At 38.5% G+C, this 26,691-nt stretch overlaps 2 protein-coding genes and 1 long non-coding RNA gene across 3 annotated transcripts; 2 read left to right on the top strand and 1 right to left on the bottom strand.

The window, feature by feature from the left end:
* Nucleotides 1-1,290: 1,290 nt before the first annotated feature.
* On the bottom strand, nt 1,291-5,596 carry LOC115058826 (E3 ubiquitin-protein ligase ZFP91-like). Its single transcript, XM_029526362.1, has 11 exons — nt 4,971-5,596; nt 4,623-4,654; nt 4,402-4,533; nt 4,241-4,277; nt 4,060-4,146; nt 3,851-3,940; nt 3,656-3,706; nt 3,489-3,567; nt 3,141-3,255; nt 2,895-2,994; nt 1,291-2,238 (listed from the first exon to the last, which is right to left on the bottom strand). The coding sequence occupies exons 1-11, from the start codon at nt 5,267-5,269 to the stop codon at nt 1,464-1,466; spliced, it is 1,797 nt and encodes a 598-aa protein (XP_029382222.1). The 5' UTR covers nt 5,270-5,596; the 3' UTR covers nt 1,291-1,463.
* A 5,504-nt stretch (nt 5,597-11,100) lies between these two features.
* Nucleotides 11,101-12,126, top strand: LOC115058726 (uncharacterized). The gene is made up of 3 exons (XR_003842132.1): nt 11,101-11,200; nt 11,816-11,875; nt 11,985-12,126. It is a non-coding gene; the product is annotated as an uncharacterized LOC115058726 (long non-coding RNA).
* A 2,533-nt stretch (nt 12,127-14,659) lies between these two features.
* On the top strand, nt 14,660-19,777 carry LOC115058725 (mucin-5AC-like). Its single transcript, XM_029526200.1, has 13 exons — nt 14,660-14,737; nt 14,854-14,918; nt 15,089-15,279; nt 15,608-15,945; nt 16,062-16,126; nt 16,297-16,487; nt 16,816-17,153; nt 17,270-17,334; nt 17,502-17,692; nt 17,853-18,049; nt 18,496-18,557; nt 18,652-18,800; nt 18,895-19,777. Exons 4-13 carry the CDS (start codon nt 15,640-15,642, stop codon nt 18,984-18,986), a joined length of 1,656 nt encoding a protein of 551 aa, XP_029382060.1. The 5' UTR covers nt 14,660-14,737; nt 14,854-14,918; nt 15,089-15,279; nt 15,608-15,639; the 3' UTR covers nt 18,987-19,777.
* The last annotated feature ends 6,914 nt before the right edge of the window (nt 19,778-26,691 follow it).

Raw genomic sequence — 26,691 nt, 5'->3', positions numbered from 1 at the left:
CCCCGGTTTATAAAGGTGGGTTAGCGGCCGCGAGCCGGATGAAGACAGACGCTTTCACGCGCGGGATTAGTTTTGTTGTTGTTTTTTTTTTTTTTTGTTATCGTAGAGGTTTGAGCACGAGCCGGAGGTCCCTCAGCGCGAGCGGCGGCGCAGCGTGTTTCTGCCGGACTTCATGTTGACATGCACGCAGCCAGAGGGGATTCAATTGGTTCCGCAAGCCACAGGGGCGTTTTTAGGGGGACGTACAGGAGGCCCTTTCTCCCAAAAAACGTCACCGTGTGGCTCACCCACCCTTCCGCAAATATTAAAACTAATCTTTTTCAGCACCTGCAGGTTGATATGGGAAATCACATAAAGGTTCACTGTGACCAATATAATCTAACAAACAAACAAAAAACACACAAGACGAAAGCATTGGTGTCCATATTTGCATTTATCCCATCTAGAATAAAAATTTTCGAGGCACCTTCATTACCAAATTTATATTTTATTTAGGGATATGTGTTATTTGAAATCCACATTTTCATGTTTTCAATTAAAGAAGTGTTCTTGATTAATTGAATGCGGCTGGGGAAAACATATCCACAAAACAATGTATACCTTTTCATCACTTCTTGAAACACAAATAAAGCTCTTATGAATTCAGGTTTTGTGTGTTGTCACTTTTATATTTATTTTTGCTTTTCATTTAAAGACACCATTGTGATCACTGTTGTAAGCAAGGTTAGAATAAAAATATACAATTTAAATGGAAAAGAAACATCAAATTTTAACATCGTCAAGGTGAAGTTTTCTTTTCTCTTTTTAAATACATCTTTAAAAACAAGTTTTCACTTTGTCATTATGTGTTAGTGGCTGAATTCCAGTGAACTGTTTTGGTTAACAAAACTAATTATTCTAGACTGCAATCTTATATTGTCGCACTCTCATATTGCTGTAAAACAAAAATACTTTCTTTTTAGACAAAGAATCTCATATGGTTGTGGATCTTGCTCACAGTGCAATTTTATTTGTAGTTGAAGTAAATTAAACAATTGGAATTAACCTCATTATCTCCATGAAACTCTGTAATTGCAAAAAAAAGATCCACATAAACAGAATGTGGATACTGTGGGAGTTATGTCTTTTTGATGTTCTTGTATATTATGTATAATCATAATTGAGTGTTGTTCAAAAATGTAAAAAGTTTTTAACAAATGCACTGATAAACACAGTGATAAACCAAAAGTTATAAAAGATAGTGGTATAAGAAGTGTACGTATTATATAATATTATAAATTATACTCCCTGATGTAAAGTAGCCCATAAACTGAGTCCTGTATGTGACTACTATGTTATACTTTATGACAAGAAATAAAGAAATTCAGTTATATTAAATATTCATGTCAGTCTATCAACATTTGACATTTTCTTCAGTAATATGTTCCTTCATCTTACCATTTATGAAGTTCTCCATTTTCCATCTAAATTAAATGATCTCCATGAATTTCAGCACACTGTAACAAAATCTGTCTCTCTCCCTCCCGCTCCCAAACAACACCCTCATCTTCCTTCCTCTGCTCCCTGTTGCTCTCCCACATTATATCACCAACTTCCTGATGACCCCTCCCCACTACAACTCTCTCCCACAGCTCACCCTCTCCAGCTATCTGTGCAACATCACTCTCCCTGCCCCATTGCATTTCCTGCTGGGGAGCGAGGGTGGTGACGGAGCTCAGGGTGAGGAGTGTGCTCTGGGTGTCTGCAGTGGTCATGGGTGTGACAGTGCTGGCAGGAATGGTGGGGAGTTGGATGAGTTGGGGGTTGCTAGTGCTGGTCAGCTGAACGGGACAAGCAGTGGTAAGATGTGTTACATGCACCACTTGATGCTTTGGTAATTGGAGGAACTTGCCTTGAGATACATCTGCCTGTGTCTGTGGGGCGAGTGGAAGTACCACCTGCTGTAGTGGCGTGAGGGTACCATCCAGCGCCTCCTGGCTCCCCTGACTGACAGAGCACTGCTCAGACTTTGAGGCGGGGATAGGGCTGCTTATTACTGTGCCCTCATTAGCTGCTAAGGCTTCAGCTATGAGCACCTCAGGGTGGCTCTTGGCTTTGTGTGCAACAACAGAGTCCTTTTTCTCAAACTTTTTGGCACAAATGGAGCATGAGAACTGGTAGGAGGCTTCTGCATCATGCTTCTTCATATGCCAGTTTAAGGATGCCTTCTGACGGCACGTGAAGCCACAGATCTCACACCTGCCACAAGATGGAGACAAAAGATGTTGTAGTCCAAAGTGAGCTCCAGCTCAGGTATCAATTCACCTCCAGTGACACTACAATTTACTCAGAAGAGTTTAGAAGTAAAAGATAACAAAATGAAACAAAGAAAAGTACCTCAGAACTGTATTAACATGCAGTATTTGACTAAATGTATTCAGATACGTTCAGAACCAAATCAGGACCAAAACAAAAACTATATATGTTGGTGGACAATTTATGGATTAGAGAAAATAGTTTTTTCTTCAGGAAGTCTTTTAGAAAATCTAAAGTGAAAATATAATGACAATCTTACACGCAACTAATAAAGGAAGTATTAATAAAAATAAAAATAATATGTCAAAGTAATAAAAATAAAAATAATATGTCAAAGTATGAGGTAATCCCATCAATAGGTACAATTAAGGAGACCATTCATAAACAGGGTTTATAGTCATTCAGTCCAAGACATACTTTGGTCTATACTCTATGTATTACTACGTTAATCCGGCAGGATTTACATTTTGGACTACACATACAAAAAAAAATGCAGAGACAAGGAGATTAGTAGTTACCAGTGACATCAATGTTTGCAATCTAAATGCATAAGGCAAGTTAATTCATTGTGAATAAATTGATAAGCTGCCCCTACTCACTGTATTGGCTTCTCTCCTGTGTGGATCATCCTGTGCACAGCAAGGTTATGTGAGCTCTTGAAGGCACGAGCACAATACTCACAAATGTAGTCCCTTTGATCTGAAAGAAAATAAGCAAATGCAATGAAAGTGGAAGTTAAATAACATGGAGGTTGATAAAATATCTCTTACTTTAGGATTTATAACTGAGTAAAAAGCAAATAAATAGAAGCACTGTGTATGTAAACACCTGTGCCTTAATATAACCTGTGTGGTGTTTTGCATGGCGCAGCAGCTGCTTCTGCAGACGAAACAATCGGCCACATGAAGGGTGGTCACACACATAGTTCTTTTTTAGCAAGTGTTGGTATTTTATATGGTGCTGAAATAAAGAGATAACAGAAAACATTAACACCAATTCATCTATTTGGATAATTTACACAATTTAATTGATATTCTGAAACTATAAAGATTGAAATTAGTATATAAGAAAATATAAATGATATGTCAGAGAAGAAGCTAATAATTTATCTATAGTATAGTAGTGTGAGATACCAGACAGAGCTTTTAAAAATAGTTGGGGTTGTCATGGTTACAAGTAACAGGATGTCATACCTGGAGGTAGCGTGGATGGGCTAAGACAGTACCACAGCCTTCCATTTCACAGCGGACATACTGCACTGGGGGCTTTTTCCTGTGATACACAAAAAAAAACGATAGTTATGTAGTAACCACATTGTATAATGAACACAGTTGTATTATAAGAAATTATACGCCAGTACCTTCGTTTTGGCTGTCGAGGGGCTTTATCATCTCTGGGCTGTCTACCTCGCCTAAACAAGATCAAATTTTTAAATTTAGCATGGATTCTAAAATGCCCAAAAAAACACAGTAATTCATATTTCTTTACTTTATGCTTGATTGTGTTATAACCACATCTATCCACAACGTACACATTGATCATAGTATATTCTTACTTCTTCATGCAATTTCCATCATTCTCCTCCTCTGACTCCTCTTTCTTGACTTCTTTTTGCTCTATTGTCATACACTGCTTTGATTTTTCCCTGGAGAATTAGAAGATAAATAATAAGTATCTGAAACATTTGAACAGTTACCATTTATAATGTCTTCATATAAAATAACAACTAATAAACACGAGGTAAAGATAGTGAGCTAAACATACATCTTTATGTTGGGTTTATGGTTCAGGTCATCTGGGACATCTGTAAATGGAGGGTCCTTATTGATAGACTGACCTGGACCTGCAATGCTAATGTGGACATCAATAACAAACTGGCCCAAATGAAATTCACTTTTGCAAACCTTTAATTTGCTGCTCATTTATTAAGAAGAATAGCACTCACTTATCACTGTTTCCCTTCAAGGCAATAATTTCCTCTCCTGAAAAGCAGGAATAGTAAGTTCCATATTAAGTAATTGCTGCATTATAATATACCACAATCTTATTGCTGTCCCTAATGCGGAACTGTGCAGTAAAAAAGAACACAAGTGTGCCTTTTCTTACCACACGATGAAGCCTTTATCTCTGCTTCAGGCTTGCATGATGTTGCTGGTGATTTGTGTGAGGCTCGGGTTGAGGGTCTGCCTTTCCCCTGTCTAGATTTGGACAGCTTTGGTCCAGGGACATGTTTGCATGCTGAGAGTGTAAGCGTGTTAGTGAAATGTCGAATAAATCAGATGAATGAAACTCCTGCATCCAAGTGATGTGAATTTGAGCACATATACCTTTTTTGGTTGAGGATTTCTTCGAGACACTTCTGTGTAAGAGAGAGTATTTAGTCAGTAAGTGCCAGGTGCAAATTAAACGTAAATATGTAGTTCTACTGGGTAAACATGTCGTAGATGTTAACTTCACTATTCTTTCATTGTGATCAGAAAGGATAACAAAGGCATGCAACTAGTTTGCTTTGGGTCTCAACATCTAGTAATTCTATAGCTTTAAGAAAACCCCACTGATAAAACACACTTCCGACAGCCACTGCAATCTCACTGGATCTCCTTACAGGCTCCTGTTCTAGCAGCTAGATGATGTGGTTGTGGGTATGGAGCTGTGGTGCCTCTGCACGCACTTACTGCGTGACACGGGAGTTTTTGCACCGTGATCGTGCTGCTCTTCCTCCATGTCCACGAAGCAGACTTTCAGGTTTTCTCTTGGCTGCCCTGGCACGCAAAACACGCGCAGAGCGACCAGGGCCGGAGCCAGACGCACAGGAGTCCGCGGGGTTCGCGGCGGTTTTCAGCCGCCTCGCTCGCCCTCTCCTCCCACTTAGCGTCTCAGGCGAGTCCGTGGATGATGTAGGGGCCTCCTTTGGGTCTCCGGTCGTCTCAAATGCAGGACCTGTGCCCGAAACTTCGTCTTCCTCTGTGTCCATGCCGTTGGTTTAACTGTGCCCACTAAAATAACAAACTCAGGTCCACACTTGTCTGTGAAAATAGACCATTTAAGATGAACGCCGGAGGGCCGACAGCAGGTTTTAGTAGCTCGGGCTGCACCGAAATTTACGCCGGTACGCAAGCATTTTCCTGGCTAGCTTATCAAACCAAAAGTTACGTTGTAGGAGAATTTTAATTTTACAAAACAATGACCTTTATTTTCTTCTTAAAGCTATAGCAAACGTCGCATTTCCTTGGCTGAGACTTCACCGTTTAACGATGCGTCTCCTTTAAGAATAGCAGCCGCACTAAACGCACGGAGTCCTTTTGGACTTACGGGCTTCCATAGATTGAACAGCCTATAACTATGGCTGTATACAGGCTTTATGTTTATTGCAGTTGTGCAGCTATCTGTGATCCTAAGAAAAATACAATTCCACCGCATCATTACTTGTTTGCTATTATTATAATTATAGCCTATTTCATTGTATGGATGCAAGATATTTAAAAAAAAAAATAAAATAAAAATGGTGCTTATTCATTTTGCGTTTCTATTCTTATACTCCATGTCATTATATTGCACAGTTGCCATAAAAAATACAATTCATTTTCAATTTATCATCATAAAGTAATTTATAGTGAATGCTTCATATCTAAAGTAATTCTGTGTTTTACAATGTAACGTAAGTAATCGGTGTAGGCTGTGAGAAAGCAGGAAGTAAGAAACGAAAAAATGCTTTCTTTAAATGTCACGCATGACTACAATGTGCGGTGGAGTGCTTCTGAGAAGCGGTCTCCACCTTTTTTGCTGTTTCATGTTGACGATACTTTCACTGACTGGCCTTTAAGATGATACCACCGGCATAAAAATGTTGGTATTTTCTAAATATAATTTCTCTTTTTTGTATAGCGCCAAATCATAACAAAGTTACATCAAGGCACTTTACATATAGAGCAGGTCTAGACCAAACTCTTTATAAATTTATTTAAAGAGACCCAACAGATCCCCCGATGAGCAAGCACTTGGCAACAGTGGCAAGGAAAAACTTCCTTTAAGAGGCAGAAACCTTGAGCAGAACCAGGCTCAGGGGGGGCGGGCATCTGCCTCGACCGGTTGGGTTGAGAGTGGGATGTAATATACATATAATAATAAATATAATAAAAAACGTGAATCCACTGTGTAGGCTGCTCGTATGCAACTCTAGTAGCATCGTCACATTTGGCTTTAAAATGAGATACACCACAAAAACAAATGTATAAGTTTTTCATAAGTTGTTTATTCTTTTTGTGCAGCTCGGTACCAAATGTCCCACGGAGGCTGTGAATCAGGAGAAATGGAAAACACCCAGTTCCTGGCATTACTTGGTGACAGCAGGAATTCACAATCAGATACCTTTCTTGGGTTTCAAGTTTGATCAGCTGGTGTCTGATTTTGAAGGAAACGAAAATGGACTGAGAAGAAGCACAATGTCTATCAATACAATGACTTCGATTAGGATAAAACCATCAAATACATCGGGAATTAACAGAGTTTTGGCAATTGAATCATTAATGAATGGACACAGAAAGCTGGAAATTAAGGCAAAGAAAACCAGGACAGAAATTAAATAAAAGGAAAAGATACTAGACTGTACTTTATACTTTAATATATATATGGACAACTAAAGTTTAGACACCATGTGTGATATAATACAGGGCAAAGAATGCACAAACGCACACACTCTCACACACAGACAATAAAATATAAGAAGAGATTGAAAAGAGTAATTGAATCAGCTTCTAAAAGCATGGTAGCCTTTAATGTAGAGCTTTAAATACAAAGGTAAGCTGCTTTTTAGAGCATGTATGGAAGAAGAGTCGCTTTTGCAAAATTGTCCTTGTTGAACAAATGAGTGACTGCATTCCCTATTTAAAGGGAAAGATTCAATGCTGAAAACCTAAAATGTGGTCAGAAATCTTTGTGTAATCATGGACTCAGACTTGCATTGGAACATTGACATTAAACAAGACGTTCCCATGGTAAGTCAATCGTGGGCCCTGGTTTGGTGCATTAAATATTTTTGTCCCAGAAGAAGACAGTGAAGTCCTGTATGATTGTGGCATAACAGTTGGCAAGTCATCCCTTTCCTAATGACAATCATGTTTCATCAGCAAAACAAGTTTAACAGAAACTGAACTGTTCAGGAACTATTAAGGAGAGCTTAACTGCTCCCTCAAACCCAACTGCAGTCGATTACTGCAGATGTCATTTTAATCAATGCCTAACAAATCTTGTTCATCCAAAGCAAGTTAAATTCATTTGATTGGATTCTTACTCAAATTAACAATGCCTGGAGACATCCCAAGAAATATATTTTGTACGTCTAGAACAGGGGTCTGCAACCTTGAGCACTAAAAGAGCCATTTGGGCTCATTCCCACCAGCATATCAATATCTGGGTTGTAAGATGTCACTTTTAGCTTCATGCAGGATTGCACGGATTCCACAAGTTCATTGTGGAAAAAATCTGCTCGCACAGGTATGTGGATCCAAAGATCGAAAGGATTCCAAATGTGTACTTTTTCACATTCTAGTAGTGAAAAAAACATAGTGTTGTCTATGGAGTTCCATGTGTTGAACACAAGTTTTTCCGGTTTGGGGAGGCTTTCATTGTCGCTCCATTTGTGCTCCTGAGCAAGCTATTAGCTATTAAAACAAATTTTATTTTAAAGTCACAAGAGCAACTGAATCTCCAAAGAAATAACTAACTCGCCCTCCGGAGCAACAGCAGGGGGGCTGAAAGGACCGCAGGTCACCGACCCCTGATCTAGAACAACTGGTTTATGCTGGGGTGCCGAAAAGGGGGAACAAAAAGAGAAGGATTCTAGGGGCCCACGATTGAGAGGGTCCCAGAGAGGCCCCTAATAAATTTATAATTTATATAAATTATAAATTGTAGAGATTCTTTTCATCGGGCCCAAAAGCCCTGGCAGCGCCCCTTAATTGGGAGTTTTTGTCATTCATATATAACAACAAAAAGACTCTTGTGGTGTCCAAAACAATGAACTACTCTTGGAATCGGTGAGAAGAATTTACTCATCTTGTCAAACACCACAGTCATATTTTTTGTTGCAACAGTGTGCGTTGTGCAATAAGAGATTAATTGTTAAATGTTTGAGTTGAGATGATCATTGCCATTAATAAAATAAGGTTTTTTCAATACCATGGAACCTAGCAAAGAAAATAAATACACCTGATGATACAGATAAGTTTGTGAGGGACCTATTTTATTTTCCTTTACACCATTCTGTCAATTCAGCTCGTTAAAGCGTTAAATTAGCCAGCACTTCTTCAAGTGTGCTGCTGGTGTGCTAGTTTAAAAAATAATGACAAAAAGAAAATGATCAAGAAGTCAGATCCAAAATGAGATGCATAAGTGTCAGTGGGGGGAAGAATGTATTTGTCAACACAAATCACGTCATGCATTTTTAAAATGTGTAAATATGGCAATGATTACCATATTCAGTCAGACATAAGTACGCAAAACATGTACAACATCCTCTTGTTTGCACTGGGGCTTTGCCAGCAAACAAAAGGAGACAAATTCCTTGAGTCTGTTGCTTTTTGCCTTTCTTTATCATCAGACATGCTTGATGCTCATGGATAGCAATCACTTGCCACCGTGAACTGTGGAACTTTCTGAGTCACCTGACAGGACAGTAAGGAGACGTAGGAGTCATTGTTCCATGACATGAATAAGTGTTTATATATATCCCAGCTGACTTAAGACATGAATGCCAGGTTCTGGAAGGTATAGGTAAGGTATAGGTATAGACACTGCAACTGTATTTTGCTCATCCCTTCAGAAATCTCCTCCTCTCCTTTAACTTTGAACACACTATAACACTTAACTACTATTAAGCCTACATCTACGTGGAATACATTTCTTTAGCTTGTCTCTTATAAATTATATATCATACTTGCACTGAAAGCTCCTACTGCAACGAAGCGCTGCATAAACCGTTTGCTGTAATACAATTTGGCTGACCTCTGCTATTAAATATAAATATCCTGTGAATCTTTCATTACATCCTTACATGACACTCAAACATCTCAGCACATTGCTGTGTCACCCACAAAAATATTTGTGACTATTATACTGGCCACACCTAAGACCTCAGACGTCAACGATCATTGTACATTGAGCAACATTCCAAGTTCATCGCAAACAGATCTCATGCCATCAGATCTGCCATGAGATCACAGCCAAATTCATCCTCTGGCAGACCTGACAATGTATCTGAGTTAAACTCTCAGACCTTCTGAAATACCAGTTACACAAATTCAGTATTTAATTAGTATTAAGTATTTAATTAATTCTCTTCCACATTTAAAGGTTCAACTCAAAAGAGTTCATCAGTTATTCTAGCTTGTACAGAGGAAGTCCAGTTACAGTCAACATGGAGCAGCACAAAAGTTTTTAAAATATATGCCATCTTCAAGACATGAAACATCTGTCTGCAGTGCCATTAATAACCTTCAATTGGCAGAAGTCAGAATAAGAAGCATACCACAACATATCATTGGCTGTTTCAGGATTAACTGTGGGGACTGACCACAGCAATCGATTTCACCCACAACCACACATGCCCATCACAAGTCTAAATTAAGGTACAGAAGGCATGAAAACTCAGTGTTGATATGAGCAATCATTAATATCCAATGAGTCAAACCACATCTTAGTCCATTGTATGAGAGGAGGTGAGTTAAAAAAAAAAGCTGCTGTACTCTCAACTGGCTTCAATCGCAATATAAGATAAATTCCTGTTTGTGTCATCACTGATTTAACTCTGGTTTCTCACAATGACCTTGGACACAGTGTCCATCTACAAATACATAGATACATCACCCAGCTATAAATGCCATGAATGGTAAAAATAGGGACCATGAGAATAAGCTGTGCACTGAATGATGTCCGTGGTGTTTCCTCTGACCAGTTGGTCCACATTCTCTCTGTCTACATATTTTTCCACCTTTCTATCTTTAATCATAATACAAATGCAAAAAAAAAAAACAAAAAAAACAAAAAAAACATACTCATGACAAAATATTAAGATTGTTTATAGTTCTTAACAAAATAATCATGGAGGTATGCCATTACATGTTTAACAAATCTTGTGTACAATTAGATATCATGTGATACATATTGAGTTTTGTTTAATGACTTTGCTTTCATTCAGATTTTATTTGTAATGTTTTGTTATTTTATCAATTATTTTCTGTTGGCTGTAGATATTGCAGTCAATTACACTTTGAATAAATCTGATTATTAACACTACATTTATACTATATATTGCGCTTTGTTACCATTTCTTCTTTTTCCATTTTTTGTAAGTGTCAGGTAGTCAGCTCATGCCAAAAATCACAGCATTTATAACTGACTTAATACTCCACCACAAATCTACATCAGATGATGAAGATTTGTTGAAGCGACACAAAGTGTACAAATTTCATACTTATGATTGCAAATCATAAGTATGAAACTCTCTGTTGGAAATCCACAAATTTGATGATTTGTAACATTCTCATAAATATAACCATGTTATGTTAATACATGTGAAAATGATAAAAAATATTCAGTTAGGGACAAATTTGTTCACTTGAATGGAATGAATAATAGCTCTTTGGATTTAAAAGTTGTTGACCTGAACTATACAATGGCTCAGAAGCTGTTAGGGCAGTTTTTTCTTTCCTGGTGTCATCTTTCAATGATGTGCTGAAACATTTCCAGAAAATGTATGAATGCCCATTATGCCACTTCCTCTTACTTTTCAGTAGGGCATATATAAGACCTCAGCAAACAGGTGCGATCACACTGGTAAAGTTCAGGGCAAAGTTCATAAGGAAGCTCGTAAATAAATAAAATCAATAAGGTTTGAATACAGCTTAGGGTAAGTACAACATTTTATTTCATTCAATTCTAACTAATACAATTAAAATTAGGATGAAAAAAATACACAGCACAAAACCTTTTTTGTATTTTTCTATCCATTATGAGGCCAGATGTTTATTTAACAATACATTTAATTGTTTAAACTTTTTTTTCTTTTTCATTGCTCGGCTACCACTTTGAACATGTTAACTGTAATAACCACAGGTGGCTTTGTGATACAAATTTTAAAATAGTAAAACAGCTCATTTAATGCTTATAACATTCGTTGTCATAATTTTAGCAATATATTTCATAATATCAGACACTTAGTAAGACAATCATCATCTGAGCTGCTTCATGAAAATTTTACTATACAGTCTAATTTATTGTCACATTTACGTAGTGAATGAATACATTTTATACTCTGACACCACTGCCTTCAACAAGTGAAGGCAGTGGTGTCAATTTAATAGACAGCTGCGATTGACTTATAAAAATACAGTTTCAATTATAGGAAAAAGACAAGATGAAAACATTTTCAATTTGGTCTTATCAATGAAAGTTTATGCATATTGAGATTTTTACTGTCTATTGTTCTTTTTGAGGTAAGTCACAGTCCTGTCAAATATTACAGGTGAAAGAGGAGGCAAAATGGGTGTCTGGCCAGTCTTGTCATGTTTGCTGATATTTACAGGTAAGTTACAGGTTAGTTTTCATGTATTTTGTAGGGAACGTTTTTGAAGTGCTCCCAGTAAAAAGAACATTATTTTGAACACTTTGATACTTCTGTTCTTAACAAATAGTGGCCATTGAGCTTGCTGCTGCAACTACAACAACTGGAGGATCCACAACAACCGGTGGTTCAACAACAACTGGAGGATCCACAACAACCGGTGTCTCAACAACAACTGGAGGCTCCACAACAACCGGTGGTTCAACAACAACTGAAGGATCGACAACAACTGGTGGATCAACAACAACCGGTGTCTCAACAACAACTGGTGGATCCACAACAACCGGTGGTTCAACAACAACTGGTGGATCCACAACAACCGGTGGATCAACAACAACTGGTGGATCCACAACAACCGGTGGATCAACAACAACTGGAGGCTCCACAACAACAGGTGGATCAACAACAACTGGAGGATCAACAACAACTGGAGGTTCCACAACAACCGGTGTCTCAACAACAACTGGTGGATCCACAACAACCGGTGGTTCAACAACAACTGGAGGATCAACAACAACTGGAGGTTCCACAACAACCGGTGTCTCAACAACAACTGGTGGATCCACAACAACCGGTGGTTCAACAACAACTGGAGGCTCCACAACAACAGGTGGATCAACAACAACTGGAGGATCAACAACAACTGGAGGATCAACAACAACTGAAGGTTCCACAACAACTGGTGGATCGACAACAACTGGAGGTTCCACAACAACCGGTGGATCAACAACAACTGGAGGATCCACAACAACTGAAGGATCAACAACAACTGGAGGTTCCACAACAACTGGTGGTTCAACAACAACTGGTGGATCCACAACAACCGGTGGTTCAACAACAACTGGAGGATCAACAACAACTGGAGGTTCCACAACAACCGGTGTCTCAACAACAACTGGTGGATCCACAACAACCGGTGGTTCAACAACAACTGGAGGATCAACAACAACTGGAGGTTCCACAACAACCGGTGTCTCAACAACAACTGGTGGATCCACAACAACCGGTGGTTCAACAACAACAACTGGTGGATCCACAACAACCGGTGGTTCAACAACAACTGGAGGCTCCACAACAACAGGTGGATCAACAACAACTGGAGGATCAACAACAACTGGAGGATCAACAACAACTGAAGGTTCCACAACAACTGGTGGATCGACAACAACTGGAGGTTCCACAACAACCGGTGGATCAACAACAACTGGAGGATCCACAACAACTGAAGGATCAACAACAACTGGAGGTTCCACAACAACAGGTGGATCAACAACAACTGGAGGATCAACAACAACTGGAGGTTCCACAACAACCGGTGTCTCAACAACAACTGGTGGATCCACAACAACCGGTGGTTCAACAACAACTGGAGGCTCCACAACAACAGGTGGATCAACGACAACTGGAGGATCAACAACAACTGGAGGATCAACAACAACTGAAGGTTCCACAACAACTGGTGGATCGACAACAACTGGAGGTTCCACAACAACCGGTGGATCAACAACAACTGAAGGATCGACAACAACCGGTGGATCGACAACAACTGAAGGATCGACAACAACCGGTGGATCGACAACAACTGGAGGATCAACCACAACTGGTGGATCAACAACAACGGGCGGATCAACAACTACTGGAGGTTCCACAACAACCGGTGGATCGACAACAACTGAAGGTTCAACAACTACTGGAAGTTCCACAACAACCGGTGGTTCAACAACAACTGGAAGCTCCACAACAACTGGTGGATCAACAACAACTGGAGGTTCCACAACAACCGGTGTATCAACAACAACTGGAGGTTCCACAACAACTGGTGGATCGACAACAACTGGAGGTTCCACAACAACTGGTGGATCAACAACAACGGGAGGATCAACAACAACCGGTGGCTCAACAACTACTGGAGGTTCCACAACAACTGGTGGATCAACAACAACGGGAGGATCAACAACAACCGGTGGCTCAACAACTACTGGAGGTTCCACAACAACTGGTGGATCAACAACGACCGGTGGATCAACAACAACTGGCGGATCAACAACAACTGCTGGATCAACAACAACGGGCGGATCAACAACAACTGGAGGTTCCACAACAACCGGTGGATCAACAACGACTGGTGGATCCACAACAACTGGAGGTTCCACAACAACCGGTGTCTCAACAACAACCGGTGGATCAACAACAACCGGTGGTTCAACAACTACTGGAGGTTCCACAACAACTGGTGGCTCAACAACAACTGGAGGATCAACAACAACTGGAGGCTCCACAACAACTGGAGGATCAACAACTACTGGAGGTTCCACAACAACTGGTGGCTCAACAACAACCGGTGGATCCACAACAACCGGCGGATCAACAACAACGGGAGGATCAACAACAACCGGTGGATCCACAACAACCGGTGGTTCAACAACTACTGGAGGTTCCACAACAACTGGTGGCTCAACAACAACTGGAGGATCAACAACAACTGGAGGCTCCACAACAACTGGAGGATCAACAACTACTGGAGGTTCCACAACAACTGGTGGCTCAACAACAACCGGTGGATCCACAACAACCGGCGGATCAACAACAACGGGAGGATCAACAACAACCGGTGGATCCACAACAACCGGTGGATCAACTACAACTGGAGGTTCAACAACTGCAATATCAACAACCACCACAGCTACAACTGCTGTTGTGACAACTGAAGCTCCTGCTCCAGTTGTGGTTATTGCAGCAACCTTTGTGGAACCATTTAGCTCAGACCTCGAAGACCGAAACACTTCTGCATTTCAGGAACTTGAGAGAAGGGTTGTTGGATTTGTAAGTAAAATGTTGAAGTGTTCACCTTATTCAATACTTTATTTGCATTAACTGAATTTGAAGAATACTTAATTTTTAATTTGTTAATATTATTTCTACTTGCTTTCTTCCTACAGTTTGATCCTATCTACACACGCAGATTCGGGCAGATTTTTGTTCGCACATTCGTCATCTTATTTAGGTAATGTTTTCATATTTGTGAAAACAACTGACTTGTTTAACTTACGTTTTTGTTTTTTTGTTTTTTTTGTCATCAAGATATGAAATATTTTGTTAATGGTAGCAAGAATTGTAATAATTACATACAGGTATAAGTTATCATTGTTAAAAATGTGTTCATCTTTGCTGCAGGCGAGCTGCAACCAGTCTCAGAGTAGAAAATACTGAGGCAGAGGTGGGGATTGAGTTCAACCGGACTACTGCAGCTTCAGGCATCCCAGAGCCTGCTTCTGTTAGACAGACATTAGTAGAAGCTGTGAATAACCCCAACATCACCAGCGAGTTCAACCTCACTGTTGAGGCCAACTCCATCCGAACAATTGGTAAGTAGTAATAGATTTTACTCTAATTGTTACAAGACATTTTTTTTTCTTAGTTTGCAAAAAGCTATAACCATATTCCTGATTCACAGCTGAAAAGAAAAATCCCAGTTTGCTGCCAAAAGTTCTTACTGACTCATTTCCTCACATCTCTTTAATATATTTCTGGGTCAAAAAAGATCATTTGCAATCATGTCATCACCGTGTGATAAACATACACAAGGCATTAGTAAACACACAGCATACTGTGATGTATATGTTTGTCATGTTATGTGCCTTTGGGTGACCATCATGTGTTTTTCTGCTTTTCTTATTTTTAATTTTTTTTTAGAACAAAATACGAGTACAACAGCAGCGCCAAATATGACCGCCAACACATCGACTTCTATCACCACCACAGCAGCGCCAAATATGACCGCCAACACATCAACTTCTATCACCACCACAGCAGCACCAAATATGACCGCCAACACATCAACTTCTATCACCACCACAGTTGGGGCAGGATCAACGACCAATCAATCCACAGCTACAACTGCTGTTGTGACAACTGAAGCTCCTGCTCCAGTTGTGGTTATTGCAGCAACCTTTGTGGAACCATTTAGCTCAGACCTCGTGGACCGAAACACTTCTGCATTTCAGGAACTTGAGAGAAGGGTTGTTGGATTTGTAAGTAAAATGTTGAAGTGTTCACCTTATTCAATACTTTATTTGCATTAACTGAATTTGAAGAATACTTCATTTTTAATTTGTTAATATTATTTCTACTTGCTTTCTTCCTACAGTTTGATCCTATCTACGCTCGCAGATTCGGGCAGATTTTTGTTCGCACATTCGTCATCTTATTTAGGTAATGTTTTCATATTTGTGAAAACAACTGACTTGTTTAACTTACGTTTTTGGTTTTTTTTTTTTTTTGTCATCAAGATATGAAATATTTTGTTTATGGTGGCAAGAATTGTAATAATTACATACAGGTATAAGTTATCATTGTTAAAAATGTGTTCATCTTTGCTGCAGGCGAGCTGCAACCAGGTTCAGAGCAGATAATACTGAGGCAGAGGTGGGGATTGAGTTCAACCAGACTACTGCAGCTTCAGGCATCCCAGAGCCTGCTTCTGTTAGACAGACATTAGTAGAAGCTGTGAATAACCCCAACATCACCAGCGAGTTCAACCTCACTGTTGAGGCCGACTCCATCCGAACAATTGGTAAGTAGTACTAGATTTTACTCTAATTGTTACAAGACATTTTTTTTTCTTAGTTTGCAAAAAGCTATAACCATATTCCTGATTCACAGCTGAAAAGAAAAATCCCAGTTTGCTGCCAAAAGTTCTTACTGACTCATTTCCTCACATCTCTTTAATATATTTCTGGATCAAAAAAGATAATTTGCAATCATGTCATCACCGTGTGATAAACATACACAAGGCATTAGTAAACACACAGCATACTGTGATGTATATGTTTGTCATGTTATGTGCCTTTGGGTGACCATCATGTGTTTTTCTGCTTTTCTTATTTTTTATTTTTTTTTAGAACAAAATACGAGTACAACAGCAGCGCCAAATATGACCGCCAACACATCAACTTCTATCACCACCACAGCAGCACCAAATATGACCGCCAACACATCAACTTCTATCACCACCACAGCAGCACCAAATATGACCGCCAACACATCAACTTCTATCACCACCACAGTTGGGGCAGGATCAACGACCAATCAATCCACAGCTACAACTGCTGTTGTGACAACTGAAGCTCCTGCTCCAGTTGTGGTTATTGCAGCAACCTTAGTGGAACCATTTAGCTCAGACCTCGAAGACCGAAACACTTCTGCATTTCAGGCACTTGAGAGAAGGGTTGTTGGATTTGTAAGTAAAATGTTGAAGTGTTCACCTTATTCAATACTTTATTTGCATTAACTGAATTTGAAGAATACTTCATTTTTAATTTGTTAATATTATTTCTACTTGCTTTCTTCCTACAGTGTGATCCTATCTATGCTCGCAGATTCGGGCAGATTTTTGTTCGCACATTCGTCGTCATATTTAGGTAATGTTTTCATATTTGTGAAAACAACTGACTTGTTTAACTTATGTTTTTGTTTATTTTTTTTTGTCATCAAGATATGAAATATTTTGTTAATGGTGGCAAGAATTGTAATAATTACATACAGGTATAAGTTATCAATGTTAAAAATGTGTTCATCTTTGCTGCAGGCGAGCTACAGCCAGGTTCAGAGCAGATAATACTGAGGCAGAGGTGGGGATTGAGTTCAACCGGACTACTGCAGCTTCAGGCATCCCAGATTCTGCTTCTGTTGCACAGACATTAGTAGACGCTGTGAATAACCCCAACATCACCAATGAGTTCAACCTCACTGTTCAGGCCGACTCCATCCGAGTAGTTGGTAAGTAATAATAGATTTTACTCTAATTGTTATAAGACTTTTTTTTGTTAGTTTGCAAATTATATTCCTGATTTACAGCTGAAAAGAAAAATCCCAGTTTGTTATGTTATGTGCATTTGGGCTATGATTATATGTTTTTTAAACTTCTTTTTCTTTTTAGGAGAAAATACAACAAATACAACAACAGCAGTGCCAAATATGAATACTACAGCTGCTGCCACTACAATCACCACCACAGCTGAGCCAGTTACAATAAGGCGAATTGTCTTCAGATCTGTTGGGGAGACGTTTACAAGTGACTTGGCAAATCCATCATCTGCCGCTTTTGCAAATCGAGCCTTCTTGATTAAGTCAACAGTAAGTCTCAGTCTTGGTATGAAACTGAGAAGAATTTAGGCTTCCAAATGAAAGATTTATTTTTATGTTTTATCAAATTTCCACAATGTATATTATGTATCTAATAATATATTTCGATCATGATTTTGACCTTCCTTCTGTTCAATCATACATTTGTTATCAACTGGCCTCAAAAGTAATTCAGTGCAAACATATGACTAATTTAACATTTAAGTACCGGTATACATTTTTAATCATTTTAATGATGTGAGATATCAAATGGTGTAAACTCATACAATAAATAGGCTACAGATTAAATATGTGGACATCTAAAACACCAGAAATTAGATGAACAGGAATATGAACAGATTTATAACATTACACACTAAAATCAATACTACAGGACACAAATTAACTAACACAAACCAAAAATTGCACGTACAACTGATGTGTTTTTTTGCCTGCAGCTTGAACCTTTCTACCAACGAGCCTTTTCTTCATTCCGCTCCTTGAACGTGGTTTCATTCAGGTAATATACTACTGTTGTTTTCACTTAACAATAATGCCATTAGTATTTTATTTACTAAAAATGTAACTGTACTTTTTGGTATTTTCTTTTGCAGCAATGGATCAATCATCAACAACATGGATGCTGTGTTTGCATCTTCCTTTGTTCCTAGTATCACTCAGATTGCAAATGTCTTGATCGAAGCCGCTTCACAAATCAGTGACTTCAACATTGACCCTTCGTCCATTTCTGTGGATGGCGCACGTAAGCAATATTAAATTGAGCCTAACAAAATTCCATAATAGTACAAAACCATTTATTAAACCAATTTTTCCTTTCATTTCTATTTCATCTACAGAGGTGTCAGGCGGAGTCAGCCACAAGAGTGTCAGTCTGCTCACTGCATTCTGCCTAGTGTTGTTGTCATGGCTGCTAAAAATCCAGCAATAGTGTCAGTGCTGCAGTCCATGTCAAAGCCTTTTCAAAACTGGTATGAAAAAGGACATCTCATCTCATCAAAAATCCAAGAGGAGGATTCAAATGCCATATGGCTTGGGGAAAGACACAACCAGATATTGAATACAAAGTTGGGTCAATGAAAACCTTTACAACAGAAAATGTTTGCACCTAACAGGGTCATGAATTCTTTGTTTAATGTCCAAGGAGTGCCATGCACTAAAGAGACAAGTTTACCTAAATGGAAATGAATTATTATCAGTGGAAAGTTATGGCTTCACATTTGTCATCTGACAAATGACAACTTAAATCACCACAATTTTTTCATAACGTACAAATACAATTTGAAAAAAATATGAGGCTACAATAACAGATCCGGGAAAAAAAAATTATAACATTAAGGTTGTGAGGCCATTTGAAATTTACATTAACCAAATTAAAGTATGCTTTATTCCATTTAGGAACTGCCCGGTTATAGAGAAAGTAAATCAGTAAAGAAAAAGTATTTAGCCAGCACTTGCCAAACCAGTCAGATTCATGTTTAATGTTGGTGCTTTCATGAAATATACAATGTTTGAACAATGTCCTGTATGATGATCCAGTCAATTTTTGTATTTATGTGTATTTATATTATCATACATATGTATATTCTGCAAGCTTGTCTGTATTTTCTTTAGAATGAAGCAATAAGTCTGTGTGATGAGGCCGCAATTAAAGGTGGGTTTAAAGACATGTTACTTTATATGAAGAAATGTCCATTAAAAGGCTTTTATGATAAATCCAAACTAGCGTAATATTTCTAATGTTTTCATAAAACCTACTTTCTACTCTCTTTTTAATCTTGTATCTTCATGTATACAATCATATAGTAGACCTATATAAACTGCGTAGAACAGTCATAAGAGGGAACAGAGAGGGTATTGAGCACATCAACATTTTTCTCAGTGAATATATTTCCAATAAGGCTAACTGCATGAAATTTTCACCACACTTTGGTATTAATGTAAGAAATCCAAACATTAAAGTCCATACATAAAGTTATTTGTGAAACAGGAACTTAGCATTGAACACACTCCAAAAAAGCAGTACACTAAGGCAAGGAATGGCAAGGAACTAACTGAAATCCATAAGTATAGAGTAATTCTACCTCCTATTGGCAAATTATTATCTGCTTACTTAGTACAACATTGCTAAGATACAAAGGTTTTTTGTTGCCAAATTATCACACAAGAAACATCCTTCCAGGTGTATCTGAAAACCTATAAATCGTGTAGCACCCTTGAGCCCACCATCCAAAAGTGAAAGGAACATCACTACACCATCGACTGGCCAGGAGCTTCTTTCTGAATTTCTGACCAGGGAGTCAGTCGAGTATCTGTCATTCTACAAACAATGTTTCTAGGAGAAAGGGCACTGAACATCACCAAAGAAACACTTGAGTGAAGTTTGGAGGTGGAAGCATCATGACCTGGGGCTGTTTCTCATTTCATGGTACTGGCAGATTTCAAATAAATAAAAGATAACTTAATGAGGCCATCCACCACAAAGATGGGGATGAGTCATGGTTGGAGCTTTAAGGCAAACAATGAAGCAATCATCATCTCTTGGGAAAAGCTAATCCAGGTGTTAGAATGGCCCAGTCATTAACGCCCAGTCACTGACACAAAAAAACTCCTGTAGCTTTCATTCATTAAGTTAGTTTTACTAGTGTGTCCAATGCTGATTTCCTGTTTCATTCCTCTTCATTACAAATAAGTTATTCATAGACTAATTATTTAGGTTCCCAAAGGAAGCTGAGGTCAAGGTCGTCTTTGGACAGCCACAGATCTCAAAGATACCACAAGAGGGAGACAGAAGTCTCCATCGTTGACCGGGGCTTACTCAATCACACAGCCTGAACAGTCAGGAGTCTGCTGTCTGACGCCTCACTGCCATCACGACTACATCATCCCCGTCCTGGAGAACCACAAACTTTTGCATGCCACCCTTGACTTTTTTCTAATACACAAAGCATCTGACTGCATATTGTCTCAGCGCCAAACATCAGCATAATAGATCAGTTTAGCAAAAATATTACTGTTGTATCCTGTAGCTAATTAAGTTGTAGTGTATGATGAAGAAAAAAGTCAACCACTCAATACATATTACAAATAAAATACAAATTAAAACTAAAATCACATTAAATCTCGATTGTATGATTTTTTGATATTGGGCGTATGAGGAAAACAACTGCACTTTTATCTTAATCTGTAAAAAAGCGCCACCTGCTGTCATTTTCATTCACAGTAGCAGGTTGTGTCATTAATAAAATCAGATGTCTAAGTAATTAATACAGATTATCGAGTACCACACCTCAATGTGAACATGACAAATACCACTTCCTGCAGATAACATTCCAACCTGGCAACTAGGCTTGTAGTCGTGTTTTAAATTGAATCAGTAAAAAACAGATGTCTCAATAACATAGTTTTGTCATTTAAGATAATGACATTTACAGTATGCGCCCATAAATTAAAATGAATTACTAATACGTATTTTTGATTGAGATAAGAAGATCTCTAGTGATAGGAAAGCTACTGATAATCAATAAATTGCTTGCCTGGGAGTTAGGACATATAATGAATTGTTTTGGAAAGAAGGACTAATTGATTGATTGCTTGCAGGATACATCACTGACATTGTGTCTGAGTTGCACCCGAAGCAGAAGGAAAACAAAGTAGTTTAATAACTGCATTAATTTGAACAACTTGTCAAAGAAAAAGTTCATTTTTAAATACCCCAATCTATATCCCTGATATCATCTATCTAAAGCAGACCTTACTTTGGTTTAACCACCAGAGGGAGAAGGTTGCTGATTATATAACTGCTTCTCATTATCTCAAATTGAAAGCTGCTGTGCAATTCTCAGCCAGAAGTTACCAAGTATCCAAACACATAATCCTTGCCCTAGTTAAATGCACTTTTATTATTCACAACAGACGTTACTCTCCAAATACAGCCAGTCTAAAGCTTTTTGTAGTCCTGTTATTTTCAGAGAGCCAACAATTTCCACATAGAATAAACACAATGAGGAAAAACAACGTATTTTTTTCACCAAAAGGCGCACTTAAAATTCTTAGATTTTCTCAAAAATCAGCAGTGCGCCTTATGTATGAATTCTTGTTGTGCTTACTGACCTCGAGCCAGTTTCATTGGTACAATACGCTCACAAATCTGTCAAAATGTTTCAGTGCGACAAAGCCACTGTGTCCCAGCTGACACAGGGACATTGTGTTAAAGTTGCTCCTTGGTTGGAAATGGGCTGCAACGTCAGCCAACATTAGATAACTAATTATGTAGTGCTGGCAAGCAACCACCATCCAACATTTAGTCAGTGTTACCTTACTATAATTAGACGTCAAGCCAACGTGAGGTTTTTAACGTGAACCCAATTTTCACGTCCATGTCATAATCCAATTATAATCAAATGCTGGGATACAACGTTGTTCCAACGTCACACTAACGTCAAGTGTGTATTTGTGTGTATCAAAATCGAAATCGCTCAACTGTTAAACTCAGACACTGAAGATGAGGAATTTGATGGATTTGTGGAAGACGAATTATTTAAAATGTGAGTGTATTTTTCTGTATTTGTCACAACGCAACAATATTCTGGGTTTTTGTGAATGAGTTGAATAAAGGTCGACTCACCTGACTGTCTTGTTTCGCTTTGTATAGGTTTTATCATGCGCCTTATGGTCCGCAAAATATGGTACTTTTAAGAGGCAGAAACCTTGTCCAGACTCTGGGTGGTTGTCCATCTGCCTTGGCCAGTTGTGAGAGAGAGAGCGGGATGGATAACTGCAACAATAACATATTAATAGTAACTATAATGCCAATTTGTAGTCCTTTCAATCATCACTAGAATAAAAATGAAATACAACTTTTTTTTCCAATATTGCTGGAATTTCAGTAACAACCCTGGGAGATGCTAATCATTTACACATTTTTCTTATTCGTTTAGCATCATACTACAACAAATTTGGCAAAGTAACAATTCACAGTTCTGATTTTGTAACCACTAAAAACCAGTAAAACCAACCACAAAGTAAGATTGAGCAATTATGTTCTCTGTTGTCTGACTGCAGCTGTGATTTTATTTTGAAATCTGGATGCTTATGTTAAAATGTAAATAAGTGTGAAATGTCTTCTTCCCTTAGATACAGCCTTCACCATTTGTATAAGGAAAAATCAAAGGAAATATAATTTATTTTGCTGTTTATTTCTCCTTTTAAATAAAGGGATCTGCTTGAAGTCCTTTATAGTTGGAGAATCTATTGGTCTGTAAGTCAAATCAAATCAAATCAGATTTATTTGTATAGCGCCAAATCATAACAAAGTTACATCAAGGCACTTTGATGGTCTAGGCCAAACTCTTTATAAATTTATTTAAAGAGACCCAACAGATCCCCCAATGAGCAAGCACTTGGCGACAGTGGCAAGGAAAAACTTCCTTTAAGAGGCAGAAACCTTGAGCAGAACCAGGCTCGGGGGGTGGCCATCTGCCTCGACCGGTTGGGTTGAGAGTGGGAGAGAAAGAGAGAAAGAGAGAGGGGTGGTGTGGGGGGGGGGGGGGGGGGGGTGTAGCCAGGAACATGTTGCTGCATGAAGTTCATGGAGTTGAGCTGTAGTGCAGAATTCATGAAATATGGGACCAGCAGGTGTTGCAGAAACATGGGATGGAGATGAGTCACCACCTGCAGGATGAGGACAGGGAGAGAGAGGAGAGGAACTGGGAGAGACAGAGACTTTGGCAGAACATGGTTAGTAAATGCAGTATAAATGCTTAGAACTGGGTGAAACTGTGTTTTTTTAAGAAGGATGGTTATTATCAGCGCATGCAAGGGGGGAGGAAAGGAGAGCGAGGGAGACGGAGGGAGAGAGAAAGAGGGAGAGGGGGAGAGAGGGTGACAGGGAGAGACAGGGAGAGAGAAGCTCAGTCCTTCCCCCAGCAGCCTAGGCCTATAGCAGCATAGCTAAAGAGTAGAGGACTTTAACTTTTTAACTATAAGCTCTGTCATACAGGAAAGTTTTAAGCCTGGTCTCTGGAAGTTGGTTCCATAGAAGAGGAGCCTGATAACTGAACGATCTGCCTCCAGATTTACTCTTCAATTGAACACCATGTTCTTTCATTTCCTCCACATGATTCCAGATGGGGCACATTTTTTTAGCATGTCTGTCATCAAGATAAAATTTTTAGGACGCTGAGGTTGTTTGATGGTGTAATCTGCTCTATTGTGTTGCCCTATTGTAAGAGATGTTTATCTGAAAGGTGTTGTCTAAGATGTGCCAAAATAAAACTGGATCAGGGGACTTACTTCACCGGAGCTAAAAAGTTATGTAGACTGATCTGATATACTGACTGATATACACTGTCGACACATGGTGATAATTCCCTCAATAAAGAAATCAAATTAAATTAACAGATAGGGTCACTATGGCAGCAGAGGTGGTGGGCATCTGTGCCATGTGTTCACAGTATCCCACATTGGACTCTCTGCCTCTCTGCCACTTATTGTCTTTGGAATAAAGGCATAAAAGCCCCAAGAATAATAAAAAACAAGAAACAAATAAGGTAGTTGGCCAACACTCCCACAACATAATGAAAGAAAAGGATGTTGAAAAATAAAAGGGTAGGGAAACTCCTGAGACAATATTGCTGATACTTTAACAATACAATACGTGGATGAGCTGAGAATGTATTTTGCAATAACTGACAATAACCTTTGAGTATGGGTGGGGTGACAGCAAACACAATTGCGAAAAACACATCCACTGTCCACATAGCTCAAGTGATATGATGATAGTTGTAGAAAAGATCACAACTTGTTTATTATGCTGCAGAATAATGTCAGATAATTTTAAAAGCACCTCCAAATTAATCCTCATAAAACATAAAACCCAGATTTTAAAATTCAATGTTATGCTATTGTTAATCTATGAGCCACTCTACTACAAGTGAATACAAATTGAATATTTTGAACGAATTTGCATGATATACAAATCTGCCTTTGTATACGTTGTTAAATAAAACAAACTACCTAACTCAACTAACTTCTTCTTAAACAAAAACCTGTAATTAATTCATTTTACATTTCTTTACTTTCCTCTGACACTGAGCTTGTAAGCAAAAATGTTTTAAAGACAATATATTGGTTCATCTTAAAATAATGGCTTTCATTTTTAATTTTAAATTGCATTATATAATTTATTTCTATGTTTACTGAGATATTGCCAAGGTTGTGAGTTCACTTTTGGCGTGGAATTTGCATGTTCTCTACGTGTCTGCGTGGGTTTCCTCGCATTGTCCAAAGACATCATGTTTAGGTTAACTGGTGACTGTGAGTGGTTGTTTGTCTCTGTTTGTCTTTGTGTGTTGGCCCTGTGATGGACTGGCGACTCGTTCAGGTTGACCCCACCCTCACCTGAAATGTTGGTTGGGATTGCTATTCCCCGCGACCCAAAAACGGAAAAAGCAGTAGAAGATGTGTGATTTGGTATCAGAAAACCGGTAATCATGGTGTTTTTCTTGCATCTTCACCTGCTTTATTTAATCTCACAAGATTTATTTATTTGGCATATCTTATCATCAAACCGGTTGAACTTCATTCTCATAGTCTGAATGAGCCAACATATTGTCATATTGTGTGACATTAGAAAGACATGGGAGGTTGCCATGGTACAAGAATCTAGCAGGTTGTAAGGGTAAATAGATGCTGTTAATTTACATTTGTATATCTTGTATGTAGCTTGTATTGTCTTTCAGTGCATACAGGTGTAATAGATCTTTACCTTTACATAAGTGAAGCATTTCCAGTGTTGTGCCGTTGAAATGAAGTGTATTTAAAAAAAAACAAAAAAAAAAACAAGAGGGATTTTTTCACCTTTTTTTTAAACTGACACATCCCTCTGCTTTCTCTCGTTTTATTTTTTTATAAATGGCTTCAACGGTTTCTCAGTTACATTTCACTGATATTTTCCTCTCTGAAGCTGTATTCAAAATTTGCACACATTCATGTTTCCTTCTAAGATCTAGTTTTGCCATAAATGAATCGCTGTGCGACTCCCTGTTCACATACTCTGCTGGTTGATGTAATGTTTGCAATGTTTGATATAATCATAGCAGGTTTTCTGATTGTAACAGCTAAGATAAGTGATGTTACACTGATATATCTGATATATTCTCTGGTCTCATTGCCATAATTTTTTAAGTATACTTGAAAATTAATTTGACACGTCACATTCTGCTGCCACACTGATATTAGGACAAATAAAATAGGCAGGAAGTGATTATGTTATGATTTAAAATTTGTTATACATGACGTCCAGACTTCACCAAAGCAATCAATCAGACTTGATTTGCGTGAGCCCCACCTACTGACTTTGAGTTTGACAGACAGAATAAATTCATGAAGCGCTGCAACAGGTCCATGCAATAAACTGGTATTTTAATTAATTAATGACACATTTAAGTAGTTATTTAAAGATTTATTTATATATTTCATTCTGTCCCTTTGATCCTCCATACTGTGGGGGATTAACACTGCAGTAAAAGGTGGTGGTTCCCAACAGGGACAGGTCAGAGGAGAGACAGGTACAAACTATCCAAAACAAAATCTACTCACCAAGAGTCTTCAAGCAAACAGAGCGCCGGGTCTGT

Source organism: Echeneis naucrates, chromosome 18 (genome assembly GCF_900963305.1).
Source record: "Echeneis naucrates chromosome 18, fEcheNa1.1, whole genome shotgun sequence".
NCBI lineage: Eukaryota > Metazoa > Chordata > Actinopteri > Carangiformes > Echeneidae > Echeneis > Echeneis naucrates.
This window is presented reverse-complemented; position numbering and strand designations above follow the sequence as displayed.

Excerpts from the sequence above, each read along its gene's own strand:
- LOC115058725 (XM_029526200.1), top strand. The coding sequence starts at position 15,640 with ATGACCGCCAACACATCGACTTCTATCACCACCACAGCAGCGCCAAAT. Across the intron at positions 18,050-18,495 it reads CCTTCTTGATTAAGTCAACA|CTTGAACCTTTCTACCAACG; the intron begins GTAAGTCTCAGT and ends TTTTGCCTGCAG. Across the intron at positions 18,801-18,894 it reads CATTTCTGTGGATGGCGCAC|AGGTGTCAGGCGGAGTCAGC; the intron begins GTAAGCAATATT and ends TTTCATCTACAG.
- LOC115058826 (XM_029526362.1), bottom strand. The coding sequence starts at position 5,269 with ATGGACACAGAGGAAGACGAAGTTTCGGGCACAGGTCCTGCATTTGAG. Across the intron at positions 4,655-4,970 it reads AAAAACTCCCGTGTCACGCA|AAGTGTCTCGAAGAAATCCT; the intron begins GTAAGTGCGTGC and ends TCTCTTACACAG. Across the intron at positions 4,534-4,622 it reads GAAATCCTCAACCAAAAAAG|CATGCAAACATGTCCCTGGA; the intron begins GTATATGTGCTC and ends TTACACTCTCAG.